Here is a 26,594-nt window from a genome sequence, read left to right as displayed (position 1 = left end):
CCCTTGATAAAACATAGGTACAATCCTTCACATCTTAAGTCGGGAGGTGCAGGTATGAATTTTATGGCCCTCTGGAGCACATACATACCTACAGGTTCTCTTCTCCTCCACTGGTGTCTAGCCACATACATTAGATGCCAGGAGTGGGAAGGGAGGTCTCCCTCCTGGGCACTATATTAAAATATAGTGGGGGCACATGGCAGCTTCCACAAACCTGCTCCTGTTAATCAATAATAAGTTTATGAGAATGCATTAGTTTGTTGGAATATGTATTTACACACTATTTTATTTGTTTATTGTTTATTCATAAGTACAGTATCCTTCTCTCGATAGCCAAAAATCTACTGACTGACTGCTGCATACAATGCATTTTTTAAACGTTACATTTATCATCATGAATCAGAAAACGAATGAATCGAGAGCAAGTTTATATGATGAGGCAGAGTGTGTTGTTACAGTGGCTCCAAAACCCAAACAGTCTGCCGTGTTCCCGTAACATCCTCTGGTCTTTGTCAAGGATGTTTTTATCCTGCTCAATAATGGATGAACCTGAGCCACAGAGAGGGAGAGCGATCCTCCTCTGGAGCAACGCTGCAGCACTAATGCTTCGGAGTACTCTCAGGCCTGGCCCTCCTCTGTAAAAAGCTGTGTACTTTGATCTAAAACTAAAGGAATTTATTTTGATAATCTCTTTCAAAGTATCGTAATAAACACCATTTTTCATTCTTCATTTCTTGGTGTTTTCCCCTCATTTATTCATGTGGAGGGAAAGGATATAATTAGTTACATTTCAGTTCACAAATGCAAAGCACTTGTGAAAAAACCGAGGCTTTAAGTCCCGTCTTCTTTTAGAAGCCTACAGATTGACCCTACACTGATCAGGCTTAACATCATGACTGCTGACAGTTGGTGACATGATGCCTGTTAGTTGGTGGGATATATCAGGGGGGAAGTGAACATTTTGTCCTCAAAGTTGACAAGTTAGAAGCAGGAACACGTATATACTATATATATAATGTTCTTCCTCTACCCCCCCATTTTTGCACATGTCGAGGGGCGTGTCAGGTTACATTTCACTGTGTGTTATACTTGTATAACTATGCATGTGACAAATCAAGAACCTTGAACCTTGAACCTTGTAATAATTGGCAAGCTTCAGGATTTGAGGGAGTTTGACAAGAGCTGAATTGTGATAGCTAGATGACCTGGTCAGAGGATCTCCAAATCAGGCAGTGTGATGCTTTGGTCAATGTTCTGCTGGGAAGCCTGGGGTCCTGCCACTGATGTGGATGTTACTATGACACGTACCACCTACCTAAGCATTGCAGACCATGTACACCCTTTCATGGAAACAATATTGCCTTATGGATGTGGCCTCTTTCAGCAAAGCAAAAAGGGTTCAGGAAGGGTTTGAGGAGCACAACAATGAGCTTGAGGTGTTGAGTTGTCTTCCAAATTCTCCAGTGCTGGAAAAACAAGTCCAATCCATGGAGGCCCCACCTTGCAACTTACAGGACAAGACAATCTTTCACTAAACTCTTGGTACCAGACACCACAGCACACCTTCAGGGGTCTGAAGGAATCGTTTTTTGTTTGTTAAGCCACTTAGAAATAATCTATGAATTATTCAAGTAAAACTACATCAATTTCCTTAGAAAAAAAATAATAATATGGGAAAACTGGATATTAGAGTTAATTTCCCTAAGAAACAGGAACAAATTCTTACACCTGAATTAGAATTAGATTTTGCTTCAAATCATCAGTATATATGGAGGAAGTCAGGACTGAGGTACAGCAGTGAGTGCTACAGCCATCTGTGAAACATGGTGGAGGTTCTGTCACGGTGCTCGTTGAAATCAATGAAAGTTTGAACAAACACCGTGTAAAACCATCAGGAGCATCTGATCCAGACCAAAGGAACATAAATGTTGCTAACCAGATGAAGCCACACATGTTCAAAACACCATTTTAATGCACTTTATTTTTGTGTTTGACTTTTTTAAAGAGAATATTAACACACTGAAAAAGCATTGATGAAAGAACCTTTGGGAACAAATGAAAACTTCTAATCAGACAAGCTAACGTGTGTTTTCAGCAGCCGTACAGCAGGTTGATCCTCCTGATGTCCCAGTAGGACATGCCCTGCCTCTGGCCAATCTGGACGTTGCGGTTGGGGATGGGGGAGATGGTTTCCCTGCCATTGATGGAGAAGGCTGTTCTTTCATAGTGCATTATGGAGGAGTAGTCGTAGGGAGTGTTGAGGTTGTTGGTGTCCTGCTTGTCGAAGTTGTAGGCCATCTGTGGGTCGATGTTCTCCCAGTTGATCCTGACGTAGTAGTCGCGGTCGCTCCTGGTCTGCTCGTGCTGGAAGCCCAGAGCGTGGTTGACCTCGTGCTGGACGACGCCAAAGTAGACGCAGCCCTGCCTGTTGAGAGACAGAACCTGCTTCCCTCCCTGTCTGCCCAGAGGAGAGAAGCATCCGTTCTGGCTCTCGATGCTGATGTAGTCGTTCTGGTTCTTACGGTGGACAAAGCGGACACAGGTCTGGCTGTGGAAGGACTGCAAGGCATTTCTGATCAGCTGCCTTTCCCCGCTGCTGTACTCACTGCTGATGGTGAAGGGAACCGTCACCAGGCCGTTGTTGTCTTTCTGCCACAGGCAGCTCTGGTAACTCTGGCATTTAATGGCATTTCTGCTTTTTGGAAGCAGGATGTCTCCTTCCAGCAGGATCTCGTTGCTGCCATTGTTTGCGGTCAGAATCCTGGTGGTGATATCGACGGTGTGGTCTTCCTCCACCTGGCCCTCTCCTCCTCCTCTTTCCTCCATGAGAGGATGAGCCTGAGAGAGGCCGAGCAGGAGCAGGAGCAGCAGGCTGACAGAGGGACTCATCTTCAGAGTGGGTCTGGTAGCTGTGGAGCTTCTTTGCAGAGCTGCTGTGGAGAGACTCCTCGGAGCTTCGTGTCTGACACAGTTGAGTCGCAGGTCTTTATACTCTCCTCTACAGGTGTGTCTGCAGGAGGATTATGGGCTGGGGTCCACATCGCTGGGCCTGAATAAACCTGAGAAGGGAGGACTGCACAGACAAACCTACTCTTTCAACATGCTGTGTTATGTCAGGGCTGTGGACGGATCAACACAGTTACTTTACTGGGTGGGACTTGTTTAACTACACATTCGAAACTTCTACAACTAAAAAGTCCTCAAATTCTCCATTTGCAACCACCTTTATTTTCACTTTTATTTTGGACAGTCAGAAAATGCATATCTAAAAGTAATCTTTTCTCTTTTCTTCATCTGGCTGCTGTGTTTTTCTTCTCATTGACACAGTTAAAATAGTTTGAATTTGCTGTTCATACCATAAATCATCCCTGTAAAGCCTGAACCTTGAAACAATTCCCAGAAAGAAATAGTTTTGAAAATAGTATTTAGTATTTTTAGTATTTATTTATTTATTGTCATTGTCAAGAACAATGAAATTGCGTTTGGGGCTTCCATACAACCCCAAAAAAAGAAGAAAATAATAAATACCCCTTAAAACCCAAGTGTACATATTTAACCCAGTGTGACTCCAATGCAATAAGACAATCCTTAGCAATAATGTTCGTAGAAATTCAGACAAAGACCTGAGAAACATGACAAAATACAACAATGCAACCCATTCAATATTATTGTACTGTGAGATATGATATCAGATATGATAGTTATCTATTTAAGAAAGAGGGGGGGGGGGGCAGGAGGGGGAAGAGAATAAAGATATGATGCACCAATGCAGACCAGTTCATTGCTATTAAGAAGTTGGATATGGTTATTGTCCGTGAGAGGGGGGCAGAGAGTTCAGGAGCCTCACAGCCTGTGGATACAGGCTGTTGGCCAGTCTGGATGTTCTGGCCTGTATAGACCTGTACCTTCTCCCTGAGGGCAGCAGATGGAAAAGGTGGCGCGCAGGGTGATGTTGGTCCCGCAGGATACTGTGCACCCTCCTCAGACAGCGAGTGGGGAAGATATTACTGATCTCTGGCAGACTTGTTCCAATAATTCTGCCAGCTTCTTTCACCACCCGCTGGAGTGCTTGCTGATCGGCCTTGGTGCAGCTGGGGAACCACACTAGAAATCCATACGTCAGAACGCTGCTGATGGCACAGTTGTAGAAGTTCAACATCAGAGATCTGGGAATGTGTGCGCTCCGCAGTCTCCTCAGGTAGTAGAGGCGCTGTTGGGCCTTCCGTATAACTGAGGTGATATGGAGAGTTTATTGACATTGTCATATATATATGTATATGTAATATATGTTCTATAAAAATGACTTTATGGAACATGTACGCATTAGAATCACACTACAGACAAAGTGTGAAACTGAAATACAACAAAATGTTATGTTGGTCAGACCAACAATCAAATGGCTGAAAGTACAACTCACTAAAGAAACTTGATGATAACTTCACTCGAGGAAGATTAGTCCAGTTCTCATCTATTTATTTTAGTAAGTAATTGTGGATTTGGTTCATTACAAAGGTTTAGTTTTTTTCTGTTAAACTTGGCTGAAATGCATCATTATTGTAATAATTTAAACATTTTTCTCTTGTTTTCAGAGAAGCTCAGGTTTACCTTTTTTTTCTTCAGTCGTTGAGTCTTTCTGTTCTTCCCTCCACGATTTGTCTTCATTAGGAATCAGGTGCTCACATTTATGTGTGTCCCAAAGAGAAAGCGTCTTCTGACGTTGCAGTCATTGATGTACATTACAAACTTTCCACGACACCACCATCAGGCCACATTTAGTCCAAATCATGACATTCTTCCGGTACACTATATGGACAAATATATGTCCTACTACAGTACCACAGTTTAATTCATTAACTCTTTCGTCCATATAGCACATCTGGCTCAAATGAGAAGCTTGATGCACATAATTTGACCAGTTATGTTCCCCTAGCATTCGGTTAGCATTTACTGAGAAGTTAGCTAATCCCATTAAAACCATCACCAGTAAACCAACATGGGTAATCTAAACTTGGCTAACAGCAAACTTGACAATGTATTTGTAATATTGGAAAAATTAATAAAGAAAAGAAAAGAAATGCTTTTCTGAGAAGAATTTTTTTTATAAACATACACTTTAGGCTGTATAAAGCATGGCTGAGGATTGCTTATCATCCTTGACTGGCTGCCACTTTGAAACCTCAGGATATCGCTGTCATAAATGTTTTTGTACCCATATTTGAGAAATGCTCCGTTTGAGCTATAATAAGACTTAAATGAGTGAGTTAGCAAAAAAAATCCCTCCTTATATTTTTGAATCAAGGTAGAAACACTTGGCTTAAATATGTTAATTTCTGAGGTAAAGATTGGCATTTTGAAATGGGGACAGTGGGGAACAGTTTGGACTCGGGTGGAAGACCTGCAGTTTGTGCCACTTTCATTTTTAGCCCCCAGAGTTTTCTGCTTGGTCTGTTCACTAAACATAAAGCTACAGCTAGTAGCTAGCTAGCCCATCATAGCAACTGTAAAACAGTACTTGATCCCATACAAAACAATTTTGTGATTGGTATTCTTTCTTTTTTCTGTAGATTCAACAAAAAACACAGCTAAGCTTGTTGTTTTTGCACTGAGGTAAGCTAACGCTGCACATGGAAGTTTAGCTAATATTTAGCATGTAACTTGCTTATATGGAAATTTTGGCGACATATCAGAAAATGACAAACACTGAAACAGTTGATGTGAAAAAAGTGTGAATCTTTCTTTTTTAATGTGACAATTGTGTTTTTCCTGAGGAGAAGTTTGTGAAAGGAAAAAAGGATAGCAGAAGGGATTTGTAATTTTTTTTTATTATGAAACAATAAAACCTTTTAAAGTTAAATTTAGGTCGTTAAAAAGGGAGAAACGTTTTAGCAGTTGTGGTTATTCGACTGAAACTTCTGTATTTACCGTGTTTTCCTCAGCTGACATTTCTGAATGTTTTGGCTCTTTAGGAATCACTTCTTGCCTTTCAGTCTGGTTCCTCTCATATATTAAACTTGCGCCAAAGCTAAACACCACAAAGATGAATATCAAATGCTTTATCTTGTTGACTGTCAGTGTATCCCTGGACTGCTGGCTTCTTGTTTAGAGAAAACAGGGCCATCGGGTGGACTGTCTGCCACATAAGGTGTAATCTAAAAAGTGAGCGGTAGTTTGGGTAAATGCCACCCTGGACGTTAGAGATTGAGATTGGAGTCTCTAAGCAATAAAGACAGACACGGATGCAACTAGGGTTTATTACTTTTAATCAATTCAGCTAGCTACAAAATGTCCACCACTTCACACACTGACAGGATACAGAGAGGGAGTCTTTAGTATTACATGCGTTGAGGACATCAATCTCACAGTTTAACCTATTGTGTCATTCAGGTTTAGGTAATTCATCACCTTACTCTAACTACTTGACATTTTGGCGATTTGGTGTGCATAGCTCTAAAGTACAGAAGCAACAAAAAAACCCATTTGTATGTATTTTTTTGTTTCAGAGTATAGTTGTAATTGTTATTTAATATTGTCATTATTCTTACCAATAACAAACCACACGGGGAGAATAAACTTACATATACGGTTTTCTTATAAAAGTAAGGTCTCTCAGAAATATGCGTCTTTGCTTTACATTGCAAACGTTTATTTTTTTCAGAGCATCCAAAACCTATGATACAGTACACAACCAGTCCTCAGCTTTCATCATATAATCAACATCTTCATCACTGAACTGCATAATCATTTAGAAAACAGGTCATTTTTTTGCAATACAACCCAAAGTCCTCAGTTGTTTCAACTTCATCTCACTTTTTTGATCCCTTTTGCATTATTGTACAACGAGATGGTCACAGTCGGTAAATATATCGAGACAGAAAGAGTGGCACTATTGCAAACTTGCAGGAGTATGGAACGATAAACTGTGTCCTAATACCGAGCATGCGTTTTGTCAATTTGCTACTGCCATGTTATCATTTTTTATATATATTTTTTCAGACAGGTTTTATTTATAAGACTAAAATCTACCATTTGTCATGCAGAGAACGCACAATTCACATCACTTGGAATGCAATGTCTAATACAGCTACAGAGAGTCTAGTTGCACATTGTCTAAACAGTAACTCAGTATGATTGCGATGAAGGAAAATGGACCAAGGACTGCCTTTTGATTGTAAGTGCTCTTTGCCGTCCCGCCCAACTGTACCGCCGCTTAGTGACTCGTGTTTGCCATCGATCTTCTCCTGCTGTTTTTGTGACAACACCAAAATAAGGAGCATGACAGTAGCCTATATGTAATGACACAGTTTTACTAAGACGATACTGAGATACCGAAAAGGAAGAAAAAACAAACAGCTTGTACAGCATTCCTATTATATACTTGTCATCCAGAGAAGTGTACTCGTGTGTATATATATATGTATATATATATGATATGTGAGATATATATATATATATATATATATATATATATATATATATATATATATATATATATATTTGACATAGAGAATAAAAACTTCACAGGTGAGCTAGAGATCCATCAAGTCAGCACTATATACAACCTTTGGAAAGAATGATATACGGAGTATAAGAAATCATCTTTTTACGAGGACAATCATTTTGAAAAAGCTCGACAGACGACACAGAACAACATTTACAATGGGCGGGGAGGTGATATGTGCATGTGTGCAAACCTAGAAGGTCAATACCATGATGAAAGCATGTCAGCGCCTATCGATGCGTGGCGCGGGACGCCGGGACGTTCACGCTCCGGACTCCGGGCGTTTAGCCACTGCCCAGCATCTTTGTGGCGCGCTGGTTGGCCTCATCGATCCTGGTCTTGTTGGAGTCGGCCTGTGAGAGAGGAAGAAGTAATGAGAGGGCTTTGTTGATTGATTCCACAGATCTGTATTTTGGTGTTTTATCTTTAGTACCCGGTTAGATAGATTTCATTGTACTTTTGGTGTGGTAGAGCTTTGAATTTAGAGATGGAGCTTTTTAAAAAGACTCTATTATACAAAGAGACCATTAAATATAGAAATGCTTAAGAAAATAAAAGGTAAGACAACTTTTCTTTGCTGTTTCTACATTTTATCTCTGACCTGATTTTAATGACTGTCATTCCTTTATGTCTTAGACTTAAGAGTTGCACAGTTCTGCGTCAAAGGCATTAAGTTATTTAAGTCTTAAGGTTGGACATTATTTTAAAACTTTCTAACCAATCACCAGCATTTCATCAACTGCAAATTTACGGGCATGTTCACAGCACTCTTGCACATCCTCACAACGTGGCCACTCGATGTTCTTACTGTTTCAGTTAAACCAAACCAGGAAACAGGGATGTAAGTGAATGTTGGAATATCCATGGAGAAAACCTTGCAGCCTATAAAAGACCCAACCTGGCTGAGCTTTGTGAACCTGAGCTGGTGTCGTATACAAACCAAGCTTTCCAAGCTTTTCCTTCGTGTCCACACTGGTTATATGTTATATTTGCAAGGAGGCAACTCACTAAATAAGCAAGATGACTCAACTCGGCGATTACATGAACCCGGTGCGCTTGAAGAAAAAGCTGAAAAGCTGTGCGTGTACCTTCTCCATGATCCTGTCGATCTGGCGGTTCTGGGTGTCGATCTCGTTGCCCATGTCCAGAGCCATGTGGCGCAGGTTGCCAATGATGCCACCCACCTGCTCCAGGTTCTCATCCATCTCGTTTTCCCGGGCATCGTCTGTTACCCTACCATACAATCAGAATCAGAATCAGAATCAGAATACTTTATTGATCCCTGGGGGAAATTATTTTTTGTTACAGTGCTCCATTTTAAACCAACATTAAGACAAGACAGACAATACGCTAACTAAGAATAGTACAATATATACATATATATACATACATACATACATAAGTCACTTATAAATAAATATTTGGAAAAGAAACATGTGTAGTTGTAGCAGCAAACAGTGTGTTAAGTGGATGCGTCGTACAGGGAGATGGCCACAGGCAGGAATGATTTCCTGCCTGTGGCCATCTCAAAAGGTCACATTTATCTCTGCAGTAACTAGTACAGCACACATTGCCACTGCTGTTGTCCATATTTCACCTCTGAACCTCCAAAGAGCAGAGACTGAACGCAGGATCCTGTTCACTGTGTTTCTTTATTAATATCACAATGTCACAGTGTTAAATATCCAGATATACAATTCCCAGTCTTTCAAATATATAGACACAGATTAAAAAAACTGAATGTGAAATATGATATAATCTAATATCCACATTAAAGTCTAAAGCCTGTGTTGTTCTCAAGAATATAGATTTGGATTATAGTTCTCCATCAGGTAATCTGATTACATATGAAGACAAGAAGACAAGAACCAGATAATGAATGTTTTTTTCTGCTGCTCCTCGTCTTTATCTGACTTTCAGTCTATTTACAGCTGTTCATGTAGCTAATGTAGCTCGACCTTCAGTAGATGCTGAACTGTGGACTCGTGCTTTTTCTATTAGTCGATGGTATTCAAGTAGAAACGCCTTCATTTGCTCTTTCGTTGTTACATTAAGTATCACTAAAGTACTAAAAGTAGAGCTGATTTCAGTACCTGTTAGCAGTGATGGGAATAACGCGTTACTAACGGCGTTACTGTTTTCAGTAACGAGTAATCTAACTAATTACTGTTTCTATCGTTACAACGCCGTTACTGTTACTAACAAGAAAATGAGGTGCAGTCGCGTTACTATTTTTCAGCAAACAGACGGTTGAAGCTGTGTTCAGCTCACCGCACCTTCAGGTGCAGGAAGTAGCTGTAAGTAATCCGGGCGCTACAGCTTTAAGCAGCTGCGCGCTCCCGCTTCTGTAAATAGTTTGAAATGTGTGGTTGTTACAGTAAAAATATCACTTTTTCTACTCTGATTTTATGTTTTGTGTCTGATTTTAAATCAATTGTGTTAATGCAGTCTGTCAAAATGAAAACATGACTGTAAATTCAGACACGTGAGGTTGTGCTGAAAAGAATGAGACCAAACAAGGCAGATAAACAGTTAAAGGTAAAATGTGGAGGGAACATCAGAAGGAGTTAAAAATGGCCGATTGTACCCTGGACCCCAGAGGATTAAACGTTTTTTTAAAGCAACGCAATAGTTACTTTTCAAGTAATCAGTTACTTTTAGAATCTGGTAACTCAGTTACTAACTCAGTTACTTTTTTGAAGAAGTAACTAGTAACTTTTTCAAAGTAACTTGCCCAACACTGCCTGTGAGTACCTTTGTGGGTACATTTAAATACTGACTAAGGCCGACTCTACGTAAAAAGTGGAATAATTGATTATCCGTGTATGTGGTTACTGCCAGTGAGCTGAAGAAAGTTTAGGAAATTATGAAAAATACCAGGATATTTCAAACTTTCTGCTGTGACATCTGGATGGATCTGGCACAAACACCATGAAAGCATGGATTCATAGTTCAGGCTGGTGGTGATCTAGTGATGGGATTTTCTTTTGTACACTTGATTATTGACGAAATGTTGCAGCATTGTCGAGTATTATTGCTGATCATGTGTATCCCTTAGTATACCACGTCACAAAGCTCCAATCATTACAGTTCATTGTATTCAAATGATCTCCACAGGCACCACATCTCAATCTAACGAGCCTGTTCTCACTCCCGAGGCGCAACATCCCGACGTTTTGTCACGTCCCACGGCGTTCCTGAGGAACGCGAATGGTGACCTTCCGCGTTCTTATGGTACGCGCCGGGTTATGGATTAAATCCAGTGGAATTACGATCTCGCGGTAATTGACGTTCCTGCCCTGTATTGCAGCCCTAAACCTAACCTTAACCAGCACTGTAATGACGTGAAATAGTGTTTTCCCAAAGTGATTTAAGTTCTCATATGTCCTCAGTTTTCCGATGTCGTCATGTAGGAACGTGTTGGGTAGCCGAAAACGTAATATGTTGACGATTTGTCACCTAGCGTAAAATGTTACGCTTTGGGAGTGAGAACGTGTTGATCTAACAGAGCGCGGGAAATGCGGATCATGGGTCTGTAGCAGCAGTATGGATCCATATCAAAGTCACCCAGGAATGTTTCCAGCATGTTGTCAGTTCTATGCCATGAAGGATTAAAGCAGTTCTTTTAGGAAAAGTAAGAGAACAGCACATCTAACAAAGTGGCTGGTGAGAGCGGACGGACATCTCAGTGCTACATAAAGGCTGGTCTGCTTTGCTAGACTAGTCAGGCTGCCGGTGAGGCCAAAAACGATGCCATGTGCACGTTTACCCTCATCTTGCCTCGAAATATTCCAGACAAGATGAATGTGCCCCGTAAAATCGCACACATCCAAGCGTTCCTCCTACCTGCGGATGAAGCCTCCGCTGATGGCCATCTGTTCGCGTTCGTCCACCACGCGGGCGGGCTGGCTGGCCACCACCCCGTCCTGGTTATTCCCCCAGGCCTTGCTGGCTCCGCTCTTCATCCTGGCCACCGGCAGTGACGAAGAGGAAGTTACTCAACAGTTTGAAAAAAGCGACTCGCCATTTACCTCAACCAGGCAGGCTTCCAATTAGTCAAACCTAACAAAGAGAGCCTTGGATTTGAGGTACTGCAGCAGCACATATGTAAATATATTAGCATGTAGCTGACACACAGTGTTAATCGGTTTCATGCAACCAGCACATAAATATATGGTGGGACTAGACTAAAGTCGAGCAAAGCATAGCAGGCATGGACTGGCTGGTAGACTGGGTTTGGTAGGTACAGGCTCATTCTGTTGTAACACAGTACTTATGTGTGCAATGTTATATTGCAGGTATATAACATACTGTTCAGAATCAGGCAAGCCCTGTACGCTGTGCCATTTCGTGTCTTAACATAGCTGCAATTTGAACTGTGTTGTAGCCTGATTCCTTCTCTCTGTCCTAAACCATCATACTTCTGTGTTATTGCAACAGTAAAGCACATCCCACTCCCACAGTGTGACAGAAAACAGAGAAGAGACAGAGCTTGTGGCAGACACACAACACAGAGTGTACAGGACTGTCACATTGTTGGGAGGGACGACGATCAATGCGGAGAACAAACTGCGAAACAAGAAGAAGGAGAACAAAACAAAACAAGAAACTGGAGGGAGTCAGCAGAGAAGAGCGCCTCGTTTACCTGTTCCTGAACCATCGGCATCACCCACCCCAACCCCCACACCTGTCTGTCTTTATATGTCACAGAATCCTGGTCATGTTGAGGTGGTGAGGCGGGGGAGTGGGGTAATGGTTGTGACTCAGCTTATCTCTCAACGAAAGTCACATCTGCTTGCGTCTGTACAGCTGTGCTAACACAATCGCAGCTCGGCTGCTCGGCCTATCAAAGCTCACTCTGTCACATTCGGCATCTGTTTTGGCTCCACACAGCAGCTAGATGGAGTGGAAGGTAACAGTTGTCTCTTTAGTTAGAGCTCTGTCGATGCTGTCTGTGTACACATGTCAACATTTTCCTGCCCATTCAGTAGCATCCTGACACTTCTTTGCTTGTATCACAGTTGCTGAGCTTTTATAACCTTGGAGTGCTGTGTGGATGTATTCTAGCTGTATCGGGATGGCAATGGCTCAGCCGCCTCCTACACTGCTCTTATTAATAGAAATGGACTGAGGCAAGGCTTCGCTGAGCGCCCTGTCCCTGCTGACACACACCAATATGATTAACACATACGCTACCCTTGTCTACGTCCTTTATATTTCCATCTGTTTTCTTCTTTCTTTCTGCTGCGTTTTTTTTAATCTCATCTCCTTCTGTAAAACTTTAATTTGCAATTTACTTTCCTGCTGTCTCAGAAAGGATATACTGCACATTTCTAATCAGATCTGCTCTGATTGAGCAGAGATGATCTGATTAGATGGTATGAGTATTGCAGGACCCGCGGTAAGACTAAAGTCATTCTGCCTCATTCATTCATTGAGCGACCTGCAAGTCGAGCAATCCACCACCAGCTCCTGAGTGGCATTCAGACGGCCACAATATGAAGCCTTTAAGAGGGAAATCTGGGGTCTGCTAATTCTGAGAGACACGCTGAAGGGATTAGGAGGTACAGTGAGCAGCAGTGCTGAAAAACATGTATCTCTTTTAGCATCCTGCTATTTGTGCAGGCAGGTTGAGTCAATGTCCCAGCAGGCTGCCACTATCTGATATGGCTGACCTACATGTGAGCGAGTTCCCTGCAGGAAACGGAGCTTAGCAAACATCAGTGTTTAGCAGCCAGAGTGGAATAAAGGCTAAATTAGCACAGCGCTCTGCAGGAGAGGTAGCGCTGCAGACAAACTGCAGCAGAAACAAGGGTCCTGCACACAGTGCTGTGGCATGATGCACCCATTTTATACATCGACCCTGACTACGTTCCTAAAAATATCTCAGTGCGCATGTGTCCTAGCCCAGTTTCTAGCTGCAAGCTACACCACAGATCACTCCTGTTTTTCTCCTTTGCTCTGAATGTGTCATTCTGTCATTTCTTTCCTATTTTCAGCGTGTTCGCTGCCATACTTTGAGCATCTGACAGTTTTGTTGTGCAGCATTCCTCTTTTATCTTCTCTTTGTTCTTTTCCATCGTTTGCCAAGCAGGGACTTCAGTTAACTTTATTTTCTTTGTATGTCTTTAAATTTGGTCCAACCCGTAAAGTTACGAAACGACAGCTCTGCTCACAAATGAACTCTGAACACGCGCCGATGTGAGTTTGGCACAAAACGATTGCTGTTCATCAGGATCACCATCAGTATCATTTTCAGTGTAAACATCAACATCATGATCGTAGCATCATCATGTGTAGCATTGCTTTGTGAGTTACATCATCACGCATGCATGAGCATTCACAGGGTCATGCTCGCCAGTCTTTCCATGTCATTGGTGCTCGGTGGCTCATAGAAGGCAGTGGGGGAGGGGGTGTTCAACGGGAAACAGAAAGGTCTCATTGCCTGCAAACAGGTGAGGATCTACTGGATGTCAGAGCAGTGTGGTGGTGGTAGAGATCATGCAGATGAGGAGAAGTGTCAACCAGTCCTGGACCAGGCTGGCCAAAGGCATTTTGGGACCAAGATCGCTACATTTCCATCTGGAGTCAATACATTAGGATGATCTAAGTGCCAAGATGCTTCTGGAGCCCCAGCCCTGCTCTTTAAATCTAAGTACGTTTTATAATTGGGAAGGTCAACAGCTTCCCACCACCATGCATCAAAAATGAGAAAAAACCCTCTTCAGGAGGAATCGATACGACTGCTACAGGTGGGACTTCTACAGCGGCTACACCTGCATGTAGACGACTCCCATCACAGAGCTGTTTGGAGAAGTGGAAGCTTAGAGAATATGGCACTTGGTAGAAGAGAGGCACTTATTGATGAAGCATGGCCTTGGCTGGGTGGGGGAGAGTTGACTGGACGTTTAAAGCTCGGCTTTATGGAATTTGGGTCTCACCGGTAGGTTTGTATCAGCCTCATTTGACCGTACAAGGTATGTAAAAATCTGGGTGGTGAATCAATTTTAACTTTGGAAGAACTTTAGCAGCTTTTTGAGGTCAATTGTTCAGTGATGGTTCAGACCGTTGGACTATGAGATGCTCCCAGTTGGGGAGCTATAAATTCTGGGACACTATGTTTGCTATGCCCAAAGAAGGTCGTTGGACGTTTTCATCACTCATCCAGGGGACTCCTTCAGTCTCAGCTGACTGTTAGCAAATCCCTTCAGTAAACCATGTGGGAGTTGCTACTGAATCAGCAAATATTTAAATAAAAGAAGATAAAAAGTACTAACTGACCAACATGACTGGGCCTAACGAGTGTCACGTACTGTTACGGGAAATCACGTTATTGTTTTAGATGTTTGGGTTTTTTTAAAAATTGTCATATTGTGACTGGAAATGTTTAACCTTAAGTGGGCCGACTGAACAGGGACGATTTTGAAGTTAATCATTCCACATTGTGGGCCAGGCTCAGTGTTTATTAGGAGCTGGAGTAGAGCAGACTATTGGCTGATGGCCATTGTGATGTCACTTCTACCTCGGTTTTATTTCTTAGATACTTAATTTTAAATGGCAGGCAGGCAGGCAGGCAAGCAGCACCTACTTGTTACATGGACAGGAGCAAAGACCACAGAATTTCCCTAGATCGTTCAAATTCTTTTCTGCATCCTTCATGTCCTTATTGATTTGGTCCATTCCCTCCTCGATGCGCTCCAGTTGCTCTGATTAAACACAAGTCATTTATCCCCCACAGAACGAAGCAGAAGGAGAAGAGGAGAGAAAGAAAGAGAGGACAAAGGAGAGAAGACAACAACTTCAGACACTATGACGAAAGAAAGTCAAACAAAAACTTAAAAAGAAGAAAAAGGAAAAACTGGACGCCACCACATATGTAAAGAACCTTTGGGGCACATTATCAGTACCTACTTGTTACATGGACATATGAAAAGCCCACAGCATTTCCCTAAATCTTTTAAATTTTTCTCGGCTTCCTTCATGTCTTGGTTGATATGGTTCATGCCATCTTCGACACGATCGAGTTGCTCTGGTCAGGACAAAGGGATGACAGTAGTGGAATGAATTTCATTGACTGATTGACAGAAATATGAGTCATGATGAGCAGCAAGTGAAGCGTTTGTACTCTGGTGTGTATCTGAGTGTACAGTGCATCGCTTTGGTGGCTAAAATACAATTATGTGCACTTACAGATTTTTGGGGGACCAGAAAATGGTCCATGAGAGTCCCCAACAATCCAATAATGAAAGTAAATCTTCTCTCTTTGTTTTCTTGGTTCATTTGATTGAAAGTGTAAATGTTTCAGCAAAGATGTTAAAGGGAAACAAAGATTTCTGGGGGAAATCGGCGTTTCCTTTTTTTCAAATCAATAGATCAATCTCAAATCCGATCGAGCAGACTGTCAGCTCAGGATAAAGAGCTGCTCCGGGTCCTCCCACACAAAACCCAGGTTTTAGTACCAGTTTATACCCCGCAGCAGGAGAAACGGTTGTCAGTCAGCTTTAGAGGCGGCTGGCACATTTTCTTAGTTTCCAGCTGCTCCCATCACTTCCAGTACCAGTTGCAGACGGCCATGAAGGCTTAGTGGGAGACATCCTGGTAACGCTATAATACAGCCCACGACCAAGGACGTAACTAAACAGATTTTCAATGTTTATTATTTGAAATTAAATGTAATGATATTTATTTAAATATTTTTATGATATATTTATAAAAGTTGTAAATATTGTAAAGTGACTTTGTGCATCTCAGGGTAACTCTGTGGGAGCAATACTTTGGCTGTATTATGGAGTAGATTCATCTTTTTAGCCTTTTCTGTTGATGTGCATGATGTTTGTTCTGTTATTCGTCTGTCTTTTTATTTTTCCATCAGACGTGTGCTCAGGACTGTTCACCGTTACCAAACTACAAAAAGGTAAATACAACCAAAATCTGGAGGCCTATGTGACCTGATAACGATGAAGCCAAGTCTAACTTTCTTTTTCAAAATCACAAACACAACTTAGAAAATTAGTGAAGAGAAAAAACATGTTTCCTTTGCTTTAACGTAGTAAGTTAAGGTGGAACTGCTCCATAAAAAATCCACATCCCAAACTGACTGACAACTACTTTACAAAGAAAATGTTTCCACCCAAATTATCAGGACATCACACAGAACCTAAAATGACTTATGCAGAATTTAACTTTACAGAATCGTTTTTGTCTCCTTTCCTATAAAAACCTTAAATTATGAGCAACGCAAAACGACTTTCTCCATACTTAAATTTACTTAGTGTTATTATTTCTTTGTTTTCTGCAGAAATCTGATGTATTGCCTCCTTATTCTTTGAGTATTATAGGTAATTGTAACTAAATTGTCATTTCAAATAAAATACATTGAAATCACATTTATTTGGTGACAGTCACAGGCTGTAAAATTCTACTGAAATATTTCCGTAGGAAAACGTGCGGATGGTCGTTACAGCTGAAGACCTTTTCAGTGCTGAATGGATTTTCTCTTCCTTTGGTTGTAAGCTGCCGGGAAGCTGCCCAGTTTTCCTTTCTCTGATTTAACGTGTAAAACTTGGGAGAATTTAAACATTTTTCAGCTACTGGATTATTTGCATGTTAGTGACAGCTGCAGCATGTGGCCCTTATGAGCTGTAGATGAAGCTGTGAGCATGAACAGCACACCTTTTGCTGCCGTTACGAGGGTCAACTGAAAACTGTGTGTGTGGCTTTAAAATGATTCAGTGTAACTGAAAGGACTCAGGTCTGTCTGGTCAGTGAGCATCGGGGCCGTCGTCGTGCTGGTGTGGTGGACGGCTGCTGGGTGAGTGAAGGGTGAGGCACGGTTAAATATGGAGTGGACTGAGAAACGACTTTACAGATTCTTTTCCCCAAATTTGTAAAATCCCTGGTTTACAGTCATTGATGGTCATAAAGGACGTCACATTGTGTTAGTGGTATTATAGAGAAGTGGGTCACTGAGTGTGTGGTGATCATTGAAGAATGATACAAAATAAAGATCAGCGATGGCTTCAAGTTCAAATTGAAATGATTTGCATCAGAGGTAAAGCACATCAGCCTATGAATGTTGACTTCAGCACCAAGTGCTGCAGAGGTGCAAATCTGGGGTCATAGGTCAGCTCGGGCTCCTGCGTCCAGTCAGCTGTTGCAAACGATCCTGCAGTTCTCGGGGCAGCAAGGCTAAATGGAGAGTTGGAGGAGGGAGAGCTTTCCTCTCCCCGAGTGATGCTGGTGCAGTCAGGCCTCTTACTGGGCTGCTCTGGTTTACGAGCTTTCCCAGAAACAGAAAACTGAGGGCGCTCAAGAGTCCAAATATCATTCACTTCACATTAGAAATGATATCTTTTAAGGTTACTGTGAGCCGACGTTCTCATTTATTGCATCTAATCAGGGATTGTACAAATCTGTAGGTGGGCTGATAGACAAGGGCTTGAATATTTTGTCATTACCAGCTAAATCGATCGTTTGGACTGTTAGTGGGCTGGAACGGCCAGGTTAGCTGTCCTCAGACCTGTTTGCCTTTATTGTGATATAAAGCAGTATAATAGGTCATATGGGTGTTTTTTAAATGTATTTATTTCTTGTAAACAGATCTGAGACCAGCCCGGAGGTTACACTGCCGGCAGCACCCACAGGGACAAGGCCGTCGGCCGGTTCCTGACAATGAGTTGTTGAGCTGTAAGGTTTCATTCCTGCGGTTGCTGCCGTTAAATCTTCCTGACAGGATCTGTTATGGTTTTGGCACTCGTGACAATTCCTTTAACCGTCGTCCTCAGCTCAGAAAAACCATAAAACGCTGCTGGCAAAGTGAAAGCGGTTAGGCAAAGTAAAAAGAAAAATGTTAGCCAAAGAAAACAAATGTTAAAAGAAGCTGAAAGAAAGAAGGAAACCATGTTGAACCTTCACCAAAGAAAACATGCAACAAATCAAACAACTCAAAACCGATTCCTTTAAGGACAAAACGAATTAGTTTGGAAATACTCAAGTAAAACCAAGCAACTGCAAATGAAACGCGTCGTTTAATTCTAAGTCTACGAGGTGAGGACTGGAGTGTAGCGCTGCTTGTATTTGAATGCAATCATATTATCACTGTGCCGATTCTGGTCGCATCTATATGTTGTGACCCTGCGCATTCGCCCCTCATGCACACTTACCTCCCTGCTCGTCCAGCATAACCAAAGTCCTGATGCCGGCATCTTTGCTCTATTCCCCGGAGACAGGAGGTGGAAAAGGAAGACAATCACAGGAAAACAGTGGTGAGCGGCTGCAGGAGCTCAGGAAGCAGTGAAGCTGAGAAACTCTGCGCTGCTCCTTTCTTTGCATCCTTTGAAGTTAAATTCTCCTAACATGGTTAAACACGCTGGCAGAGCACAATTACACCTGCAGCTAACACGAGCGCTCTGCTCGCCTTCGCCAAATTACGTTTTTATTACAGCAGGAGAGCGACACACACACACACTTTTAAAGGTACATTTTTGCAATTAATTCCCTGCAAATCTAAACTAAAACATCTACCACCTTCATCCAGCTGTGTTTTGTGCTTTTCTTTTATATTTTTTATGTGACTTTTTAGCCTTACAACCATTTTTTAAGAGACGTCACCTTTACCTGGTCACCACAAGAGTGAACTCCTCATTAAATAAAGGTTACAAATCTGTATTATATGAAAGTATGAACCATTCCTCATTTAACTTTACATGCATTAAGCACCATACATGCATGCTTTGGGACAGTTCCTTCACAGATAGTTTAAGGACCTTATTTATGACACCTGACACACCTGACACACCTGCCCAGTCTTCAGCTAGTCGGGGCAATAACAGCTTGAGCACAAATGAATGTGATTTAGAAGTCTAAGGGTATAATTTACTCATATCAGCAACTCAAAAAAAATCACAGACCTGCTGTTTTTTATATCGGTGCGATTAGCTTTAAATTGTGTGTTGGAAGTGTTAATCGCACACTTGATTTAAATATTCTCTGTATTTTTGCATCTTGAGAAAGGGTGAGTGGCTAAAATCTCCGAGTCATCACCTGTTACATGCAATTTTGTCACTGCGCTCTCTTTCTACCTTTTGTTTCAAAAAACCAGCTGGTGCTGGCACAGTGTATTAGTAACTGCTGGCCGAAGGCTTTAATTTAAACAGCAGAGAGAGAGAGAATAACACATCTGCTGCTGTGCTTTCTGTAAAGCAACAGAACAAATGCACATTGAGCTTGATCATCGGGATCATTGCTTCATCTTCTTGTTTTCCTGAACAAACAAATTGAATATTTTCCTTCCTATTACCTCTGTGCTGATGATATTGATCCGAAGATGCAAAGACATCTGTCTGTTAAACGTGGAATCAAGCTGAAGGAGATTAATGATGCTAGCATCGACAGCGGACGAGCGTTCTTCTTAAAATCGTGGTACAATGCGAGTTTTCTGCTCCTGACTGGAGCAGCTGAGCCTGCAATAGCATTCACAGTAATGCTTCTCGTCACTGATGGCGGGGCTGGCAAAGGAGTCTGAGAAGATGCAGCAGCGTTAGCTAACATACAACTGTGTGCTTCTTTAAAATGCAGCACTAAGATTTGGCAGCTGGCTCAGCCTGATCGGCATAAATACGATCACGGTGTGTCGCTGTGTACCACACGTGCTCGCCATGACAAACAGCCACCCCTCCTCCTCAGCAGTTTGGGAAGAGAGCCACACGGATGCTTGGGAGGCGAGAGGGGAGCAATAAGGAGCCTCTGCATGAGAAATCCCAAAGTATCTGAAATGTGTCCCTGGGGAAACCCAACAATAATCAACCATAATCCCAGACAGGCCTGAGGATGGTGCAGCTTTCTCCATCTAACCTGGCGGTGCAGGAGAGTATTATCCTACACCTCCACTGACGGACTGTTGATGACAGATCATTGTCCCAGGTTTACAGTTTATGTTTGCTTTTGTACCTGTGATGACATGAAATGTTCCCTATCTAATAATCCCGGCTTTTTCAAATGGCCTCACAGCAACGAGCACGCTACGCTAAGAGCACGCTACGCTAAGAGCACGCTACGCTAAGAGCACGCCGCTAAGAGCACGCCGCTAAAGCTCCGGAATCGAGTGAAAGTCAGCCTCATTTTTAGAAACAACTAATTTTGTATTTTTCAGACTGAACAGATCTTCTTACTGTCGTCCTGGACATTCAGTTTGTGGGGAAAACCGATAAACACAGAGTCGCGAGTGACATCACGAGAGCCGCTGAATGTTATCTATGTCAGCTGTTTGTGCTGCATCCTCCCCACCCTCCATCTCTCTGATCACGTGCATAAAGAAGCCGTCGCTCTGTTCAGCCCTCCTTCGGTCCCTCCCTGCCTGCAGTACATTTGTAGGGTGGAGCTGATGGTGAGAAATGTCGACTGATGATCAATATGACCTTGAGAGCTGCAGCGGGTAGCTTGTTAGCCACTCACCCCCCCAGATGCTCTCACTCCTTGTCTCTCCATGCCTCACCCGCCCTCCTTTCTTCCATCTGCGTCTGCTTGTTGCAGTCTCATTACATTGCAGTATTATCATCCCTGATGTCATTGATCTTCACGTTATGTGCTATTCACGCCATTACTCAGTTGCCTCATGGTCCGCCAAAGCTGGGCACACGCTCCACAACCGTTGGGCAAAGCATGAACGTGACAGGGACGTGCTGACATGTACGTGTGGCTTTGTGTTGGACAGTTTACTGGATTTATTAAAAACGTGCTGCATTTTTCTGTGCACAGCAATCGTGTCGTGTCTAAATGACTAAGAAGGAATTGTTTCCACTTCCTCTTCTTACAGCTTTAAAACAAACAAACAAACAAACATGTTCAGTATTTTCATATGACGACTGTTTCTGTGGATACAGCTAAAATTAACTACGTATACATCACGTAACGTTACAGAAAATGCCACCAAGCCTAACTGACAGTCTCGCTTTTATCCACAGTTTCCTGCCATTTGGAGGCCGTCTTGGTAACGCTTCTGCTGATCACCAGCACAATCTGACGAGAGAGCGCTGACCAGGTCAGAGCCTGTCCCACAGATGACTGAACAAACACCAATCCAAGGCACAAACAGTAGACTTACTTCTGTCTTTTGACTGGCTGTTTGGGGGCAAACCGACCACTAACGGTTCAGAATAGATCTGATAGAGCGCCATGTTTCCCTCTCATGTAAAGTCTGATTGTGTCCTTCCTGGCAGCGCTGATGAACGTGAACACTTGCTGAGTGTATGACAGCTGAACGCTGAGTTTGGACTTTCAGGTATCTGAGTCTCGCTCCATAAATCTGAGCTATTCTAACAGCTTTAGAGATCCTCACACAACAATGAGCTTCCTACTGTCCTCGCTCTTCTACTACTGATTCATCTCTGCTCCTCTGAGAGTTTCAGTGTTGGTACAGTGACATGCTTGCATGTAATCCTGGTGCCGCTGGTGTCGTCAGGTTAAAACCTTTAAGTTTGTAAAATGTAAAGGATCTCTGACAGAGGCGCAGTTATTAGAAAAGGACGTTTATCCTATGAGCTTGTGTGTTTGCACTTTGCATACACTCCTCCCTTCCCAGATTACTGAAAATGAAGGTTTTAGTAACAGTAACAACATTGCAACACAGGAGCAAAACGACATCGTTGTAATATTCACACGACTAACCCTGAAGTCTCCTCTGCCCTGCTTATATCCGAGTGTCGGCACAGGAAATGATCTGTGCTGCAAAACAGCAGCTCGTCCTGCACACGTAACACCGCGAGACGCGATTCAGTATCATTTATTTTCGTTTGTTGTTGACACACATTTTTAAATATTATTGTTGGCTATAAATCAAACTCATACACCAACATTTAGAGGACTTTTCTTACCTCTTCGACCAGCTGCAGCATACGGCGAGTGCTCTCCAGTGACTGCGGACAAATAAAAGAAACAATTCAGATTCAAGAAGCTTGGAAAGTTTTGGTTTTCATGTTATGTGCAGTTTTTCATGTGATGGCCAATAACCTGAGCATCGCACCAGACCGGCCATGAAGCCAAGCTTACCTGCAGGACTGGCAGGTCAGCTGCTCTCACTGCCATCAGCCTTTGATTTTCCATTAATGCAAAAGTCTAAAAAGTCTGCCCACAGCTGCTGCACATCTGCAAGCCTCTTTGCAACCCACCACCACCTTCCATGCTTTTCCAGGCTTTGTCATATCTGCTGTCGTGGTAACTGCTCTGCTCTGCACCCTCTCACAGCCATGCTGCAGGTGGACACAACAGGTTCTGTTGACTGTTGTGTTCCTGTTAAATCTTATTTACACAACAACTCAATGTGGTTGTGCGCATTCGTTCGACTGAACATAAGCGAGTGTGTGTGAAACTAAATGGAGCCGATCAGAACAATCAGCAGCCGCAAACAGGATCAATCCCTGAACGATTATCGACGTGAACTCAACATGAACTCGCAGAGATGGACTGTGTGCACGCAGGACTGCATAGCTCTGACTGTAACACATGGAAATGGTGACTTATTCTAAGTTTAGAGTACGGCACAAAAGTCTAGAGCCGCCCCTCTCGTTTCTTTATATTTGTCTGGGAAATTGGGACCCGGCTACAGTGAAGATGAGCCCACACTTGTTTTAATGTTTGCTTTCACTGCTTCGGCAGTGTGCTTCGGATTTCCAGGCTAAAAATTAAGTGAAAAACGAAGCTGATGTTAATCGGACACTTTACAGACCTGCAACACTACAGCCCCAAAAAGACACGGAGCCTCTACGTTTTAGTGTTGTACCTTTTCCTGACCTTATACACACTGACGATAATTTGAGCTAAAATGTCATCACTCCATCGTAGCTGCTGCCACAGATTTTCAGTCCAGTTCTTGTGTGATGTGGCAGAACAGCCGCCCCTCAGCTGAGACGATTTCTGTGGGAAACAGTGGATAAATCACCAGAAGACCCAAAAGCATCTCTCAGGTCCTCTGTCGCGTCTTTCCTGGATTATTTCCTGTTTCTAAGGTTCATCTGCTGCAGATAGTTTTTAAACTCCTTGGAAATAAAATATCAAGAAATGAGGGGCAGCGTCAGACAGCATTCTGTCTTTCATATAATCATTTCACTCGCTGGGCCCTCATTTTAAGTTAGCCAGTGTTTCTTAGTAGATAAATGGCTTAATCATGAATTGAGCTGTGGTTTAGGGAAGGCCTCGAAGGGCACTGGTGGCAGCTCTCGGGCCGACAGATCCCCAGGTGCTAAACAGAAGTGGGAGGGAGGGGGGGGCACGACAGCTTGCAGAGCTGTGGGAACATGTAAGATAAGACCTGGAAGGTCCTGAAATGCAGCACTTATAGCACGTGATGGGCATTTGTGTCTGTTTTACTAAGTTAGCATTGATTGATCAAAATAACTCAGCTTTGTTATTAGCAGCAGGCAGAATCCTCATCGCTGTGTGACGTCTGTTATTAGCTCCTGGCTGATGTGTAACAGGGGCTCCCATTCTCTAAGGAGCGTGAGGCTGCACAGGGGCAGCAGCTCCGCCTCGCTGCGCTCGCTGCAAGCGCATCGTCTGCGCTGGTAGGGGTTGAGGGGTGGGGGGTGTCGGTTAGACAAACAAATCTGACACCGAGCAGCCATTTTTCACGTGGCTCACGTTCTTTTTCCTTCTTCTGATTCTGCCTTTTTGTATTCTGTCTCTGATCCGTCTGCATCAGCTCGCTCGTTTGCTTCCATCTGTTGGAATCACTGTGGAGGCTGAAGCTGACAGAAGCCACAAAACTGTTATTCCAGCGCCGCCATTTTGTGTTTGCCCTGCGTTCCTGCGTGTGTGTGTGTCTGTGTGTGTGTTTGTATTTAATATTCTGCTCAGCTGTGCCACAGTGAGTCATATGTGAAGCTGGAGGGCTGATCAGCTGTTAGGCTTTCTCACTCTCTTGCCCTCTCTCTAACTGCGAAACACGCACACACACTCACACACACACACACACACACACACACACACACACACGCACACACTCACACTCACACACACACACACACACACACACACACGCACACACACACTCACACACACTCTATAATGTGCTCATTAGTGCACCCTCTTACTGTGCTGCATAGTTTCAGTATGTTTGAAGTTGTGATAAAACAAAGGTGCTCGGCGTCTCCAACCACCACGCGACTCCTCAGCGAGTCAGTAAGCGTGCACCTGCCATCACGAGGCAAACGCCTGTGATGCAGCAAGTCCGGTGTTCTCACCTCATCAGCCAGCTGGTCAGCGCGTTGCTGCATGTCTGACAGCTCATTGCGCATGTCCGCATCATCTGCCATGTCTGCTGGATGTCGGGGGTGGAGAAGGTCTCCGACAGGGAAGAGAAGATCCTAGTGGGAGTCCGGGGAAGGCTGGAAGAGAGGCAAAACACAAAGCATTCAGCGTGCAGCACACGGCTCAGTCGACTGTCGCATCAACGGACTCGGGACGATGGAGAACGTGGATAATTTGGTGTGCGACCACTGCAGAGTCAACTAACGTACCCGTGAGCTTGTGCAGGATTCAAACTCACAGCATCACTGTGGCGTGATCCCTTTCCCCCTGACCTCAGACCTTTCTCTGCGTCCGTTTATGATGAAAACGTCTTTATTTATGTAAAGACACAACAAGATGAAACCAGCTGACAGCTCCCCGCGAATATTTTCCCTTCTCGATCTTTCGACGTGCTTTAAAATCATTATTCTCAACTTTCTGAGCTTAACATCGTCCCTGCCGTGTTGGTGATGTTTTTGCCTCTATCTCAGCTGCACTACTGAGCCAAACTGAAAACGAGGACACGTGATGTTACCTTCAGATTCATGACAAACACACCTGCTGCTCGCTCGCAGCCTGCAAGAATGCCCCGTGTGCGTTTGTGTAGTGTGTAGTGTAGTCCACATACATGAACACACACATATAACAAAATATGCCCCATTGTACCTGGAAGTAGTGCTTGGATACGAAAGAAGAGTTACATCCTGGAGATTAAATACAAGTATTCTAAGCACGATGAAAGAACAAATTAGTCAAGATATAATAGATTATATAGCGGAAAATAATAATGAAGAAGTTTCCCCAAGTATTCTATGGGACGCCCTAAAAGCAGTGATAAGAGGAAAACTCATAGGTTACAGCGCTAATTTAAAAAAGAAGAGAAATGAGCATTTAAGAAAACTCCAGACACAACTACAATATCTTGAAGATGCCCATAAAATAAGCGCAGTTACAAACTTACAATTAGAAATACAAAAGAAGAAAAACGAAATCGATGAAATTTTTTCAAGTGAAATACAAAAAAATATGGTTTTTTTAAAACAAAGATACTATGAGGTAGGAGGCAAATCTGCTAAATTACTGGCTTATAAATTAAAAAAACAACAATTAGAAAATACAATATATAAAATAAAGGACCCTCAAACAAATAACATTGTGTATAAACTTGAAGATATACAGTCAGCCTTCCTAAAATTCTACAAAGAACTATATACACAACCTAGAGTGGATATTAAAGGTATGATATCTTTTTTAGATTCATTCGACTTACCAAAGTTGAATGAAAAACAGAATATAACCCTAATCAAGGACATATCTGAATTTGAAATTAAAAAAGCTATTACAAAATTGAAACCGAATAAATTCCCAGGCCCAGATGGATTCCCATCAGACTGGTATAAAGAAATGAAAGAGGTACTGATTCCTTTGATGAGAACATCATTCAACTATATTTTAAAGACGGGAGTAATTCCCCCATCTTGGAATGAGGCTTCTATCTCTATAATAGCTAAAGAAGGAAAGGACAGGCTTGACTGTGGAAATTACCGCCCCATTAGTGTTCTTAACCAGGACTTTAAGATATTTACATACATTCTTGCCAAAAGAATTGAAAATATTCTTGTTCAGATAATTAGTTTGGATCAGACTGGTTTTATTAAGCAGAGACAAACGCAAGATAATGTTCGCCGAACACTACACGTTATTGATTATGTTAGGAAAAATAAAATTCAGATGGTCCTTATGAGCTTAGATGCAGAAAAGGCCTTCGATCGGGTTAATTGGGAATTTTTATACAAAGTCATGGATAAATTCGGAT

General features: G+C 42.6%; 2 protein-coding genes across 2 annotated transcripts; both read right to left on the bottom strand.

The window, feature by feature from the left end:
- Positions 1-2,091: 2,091 nt before the first annotated feature.
- On the bottom strand, positions 2,092-2,889 carry LOC146616763 (high choriolytic enzyme 1-like). The gene has a single exon (XM_085373107.1). It carries the CDS (start codon positions 2,887-2,889, stop codon positions 2,092-2,094), a length of 798 nt encoding a protein of 265 aa, XP_085229233.1.
- A 4,893-nt stretch (positions 2,890-7,782) lies between these two features.
- Positions 7,783-24,804, bottom strand: snap25a (synaptosome associated protein 25a). Its single transcript, XM_085371994.1, has 7 exons — positions 24,733-24,804; positions 22,369-22,410; positions 18,661-18,709; positions 15,087-15,204; positions 11,345-11,464; positions 8,587-8,731; positions 7,783-7,851 (listed from the first exon to the last, which is right to left on the bottom strand). Exons 1-7 carry the CDS (start codon positions 24,802-24,804, stop codon positions 7,783-7,785), a joined length of 615 nt encoding a protein of 204 aa, XP_085228120.1.
- Between the last annotated feature and the right edge of the window lie 1,790 nt (positions 24,805-26,594).

The sequence above is a fragment of the Diplotaxodon limnothrissa genome, linkage group LG15 (genome assembly GCF_057381915.1).
Source record: "Diplotaxodon limnothrissa isolate DT_005_m linkage group LG15, D_limnothrissa_male_GT1.1, whole genome shotgun sequence".
In the NCBI taxonomy this organism is placed as follows: Eukaryota; Metazoa; Chordata; class Actinopteri; order Cichliformes; family Cichlidae; genus Diplotaxodon; species Diplotaxodon limnothrissa.
Note: the sequence above shows the minus strand (reverse complement) of the source record. Positions and strands in the feature narration are given on the sequence as shown.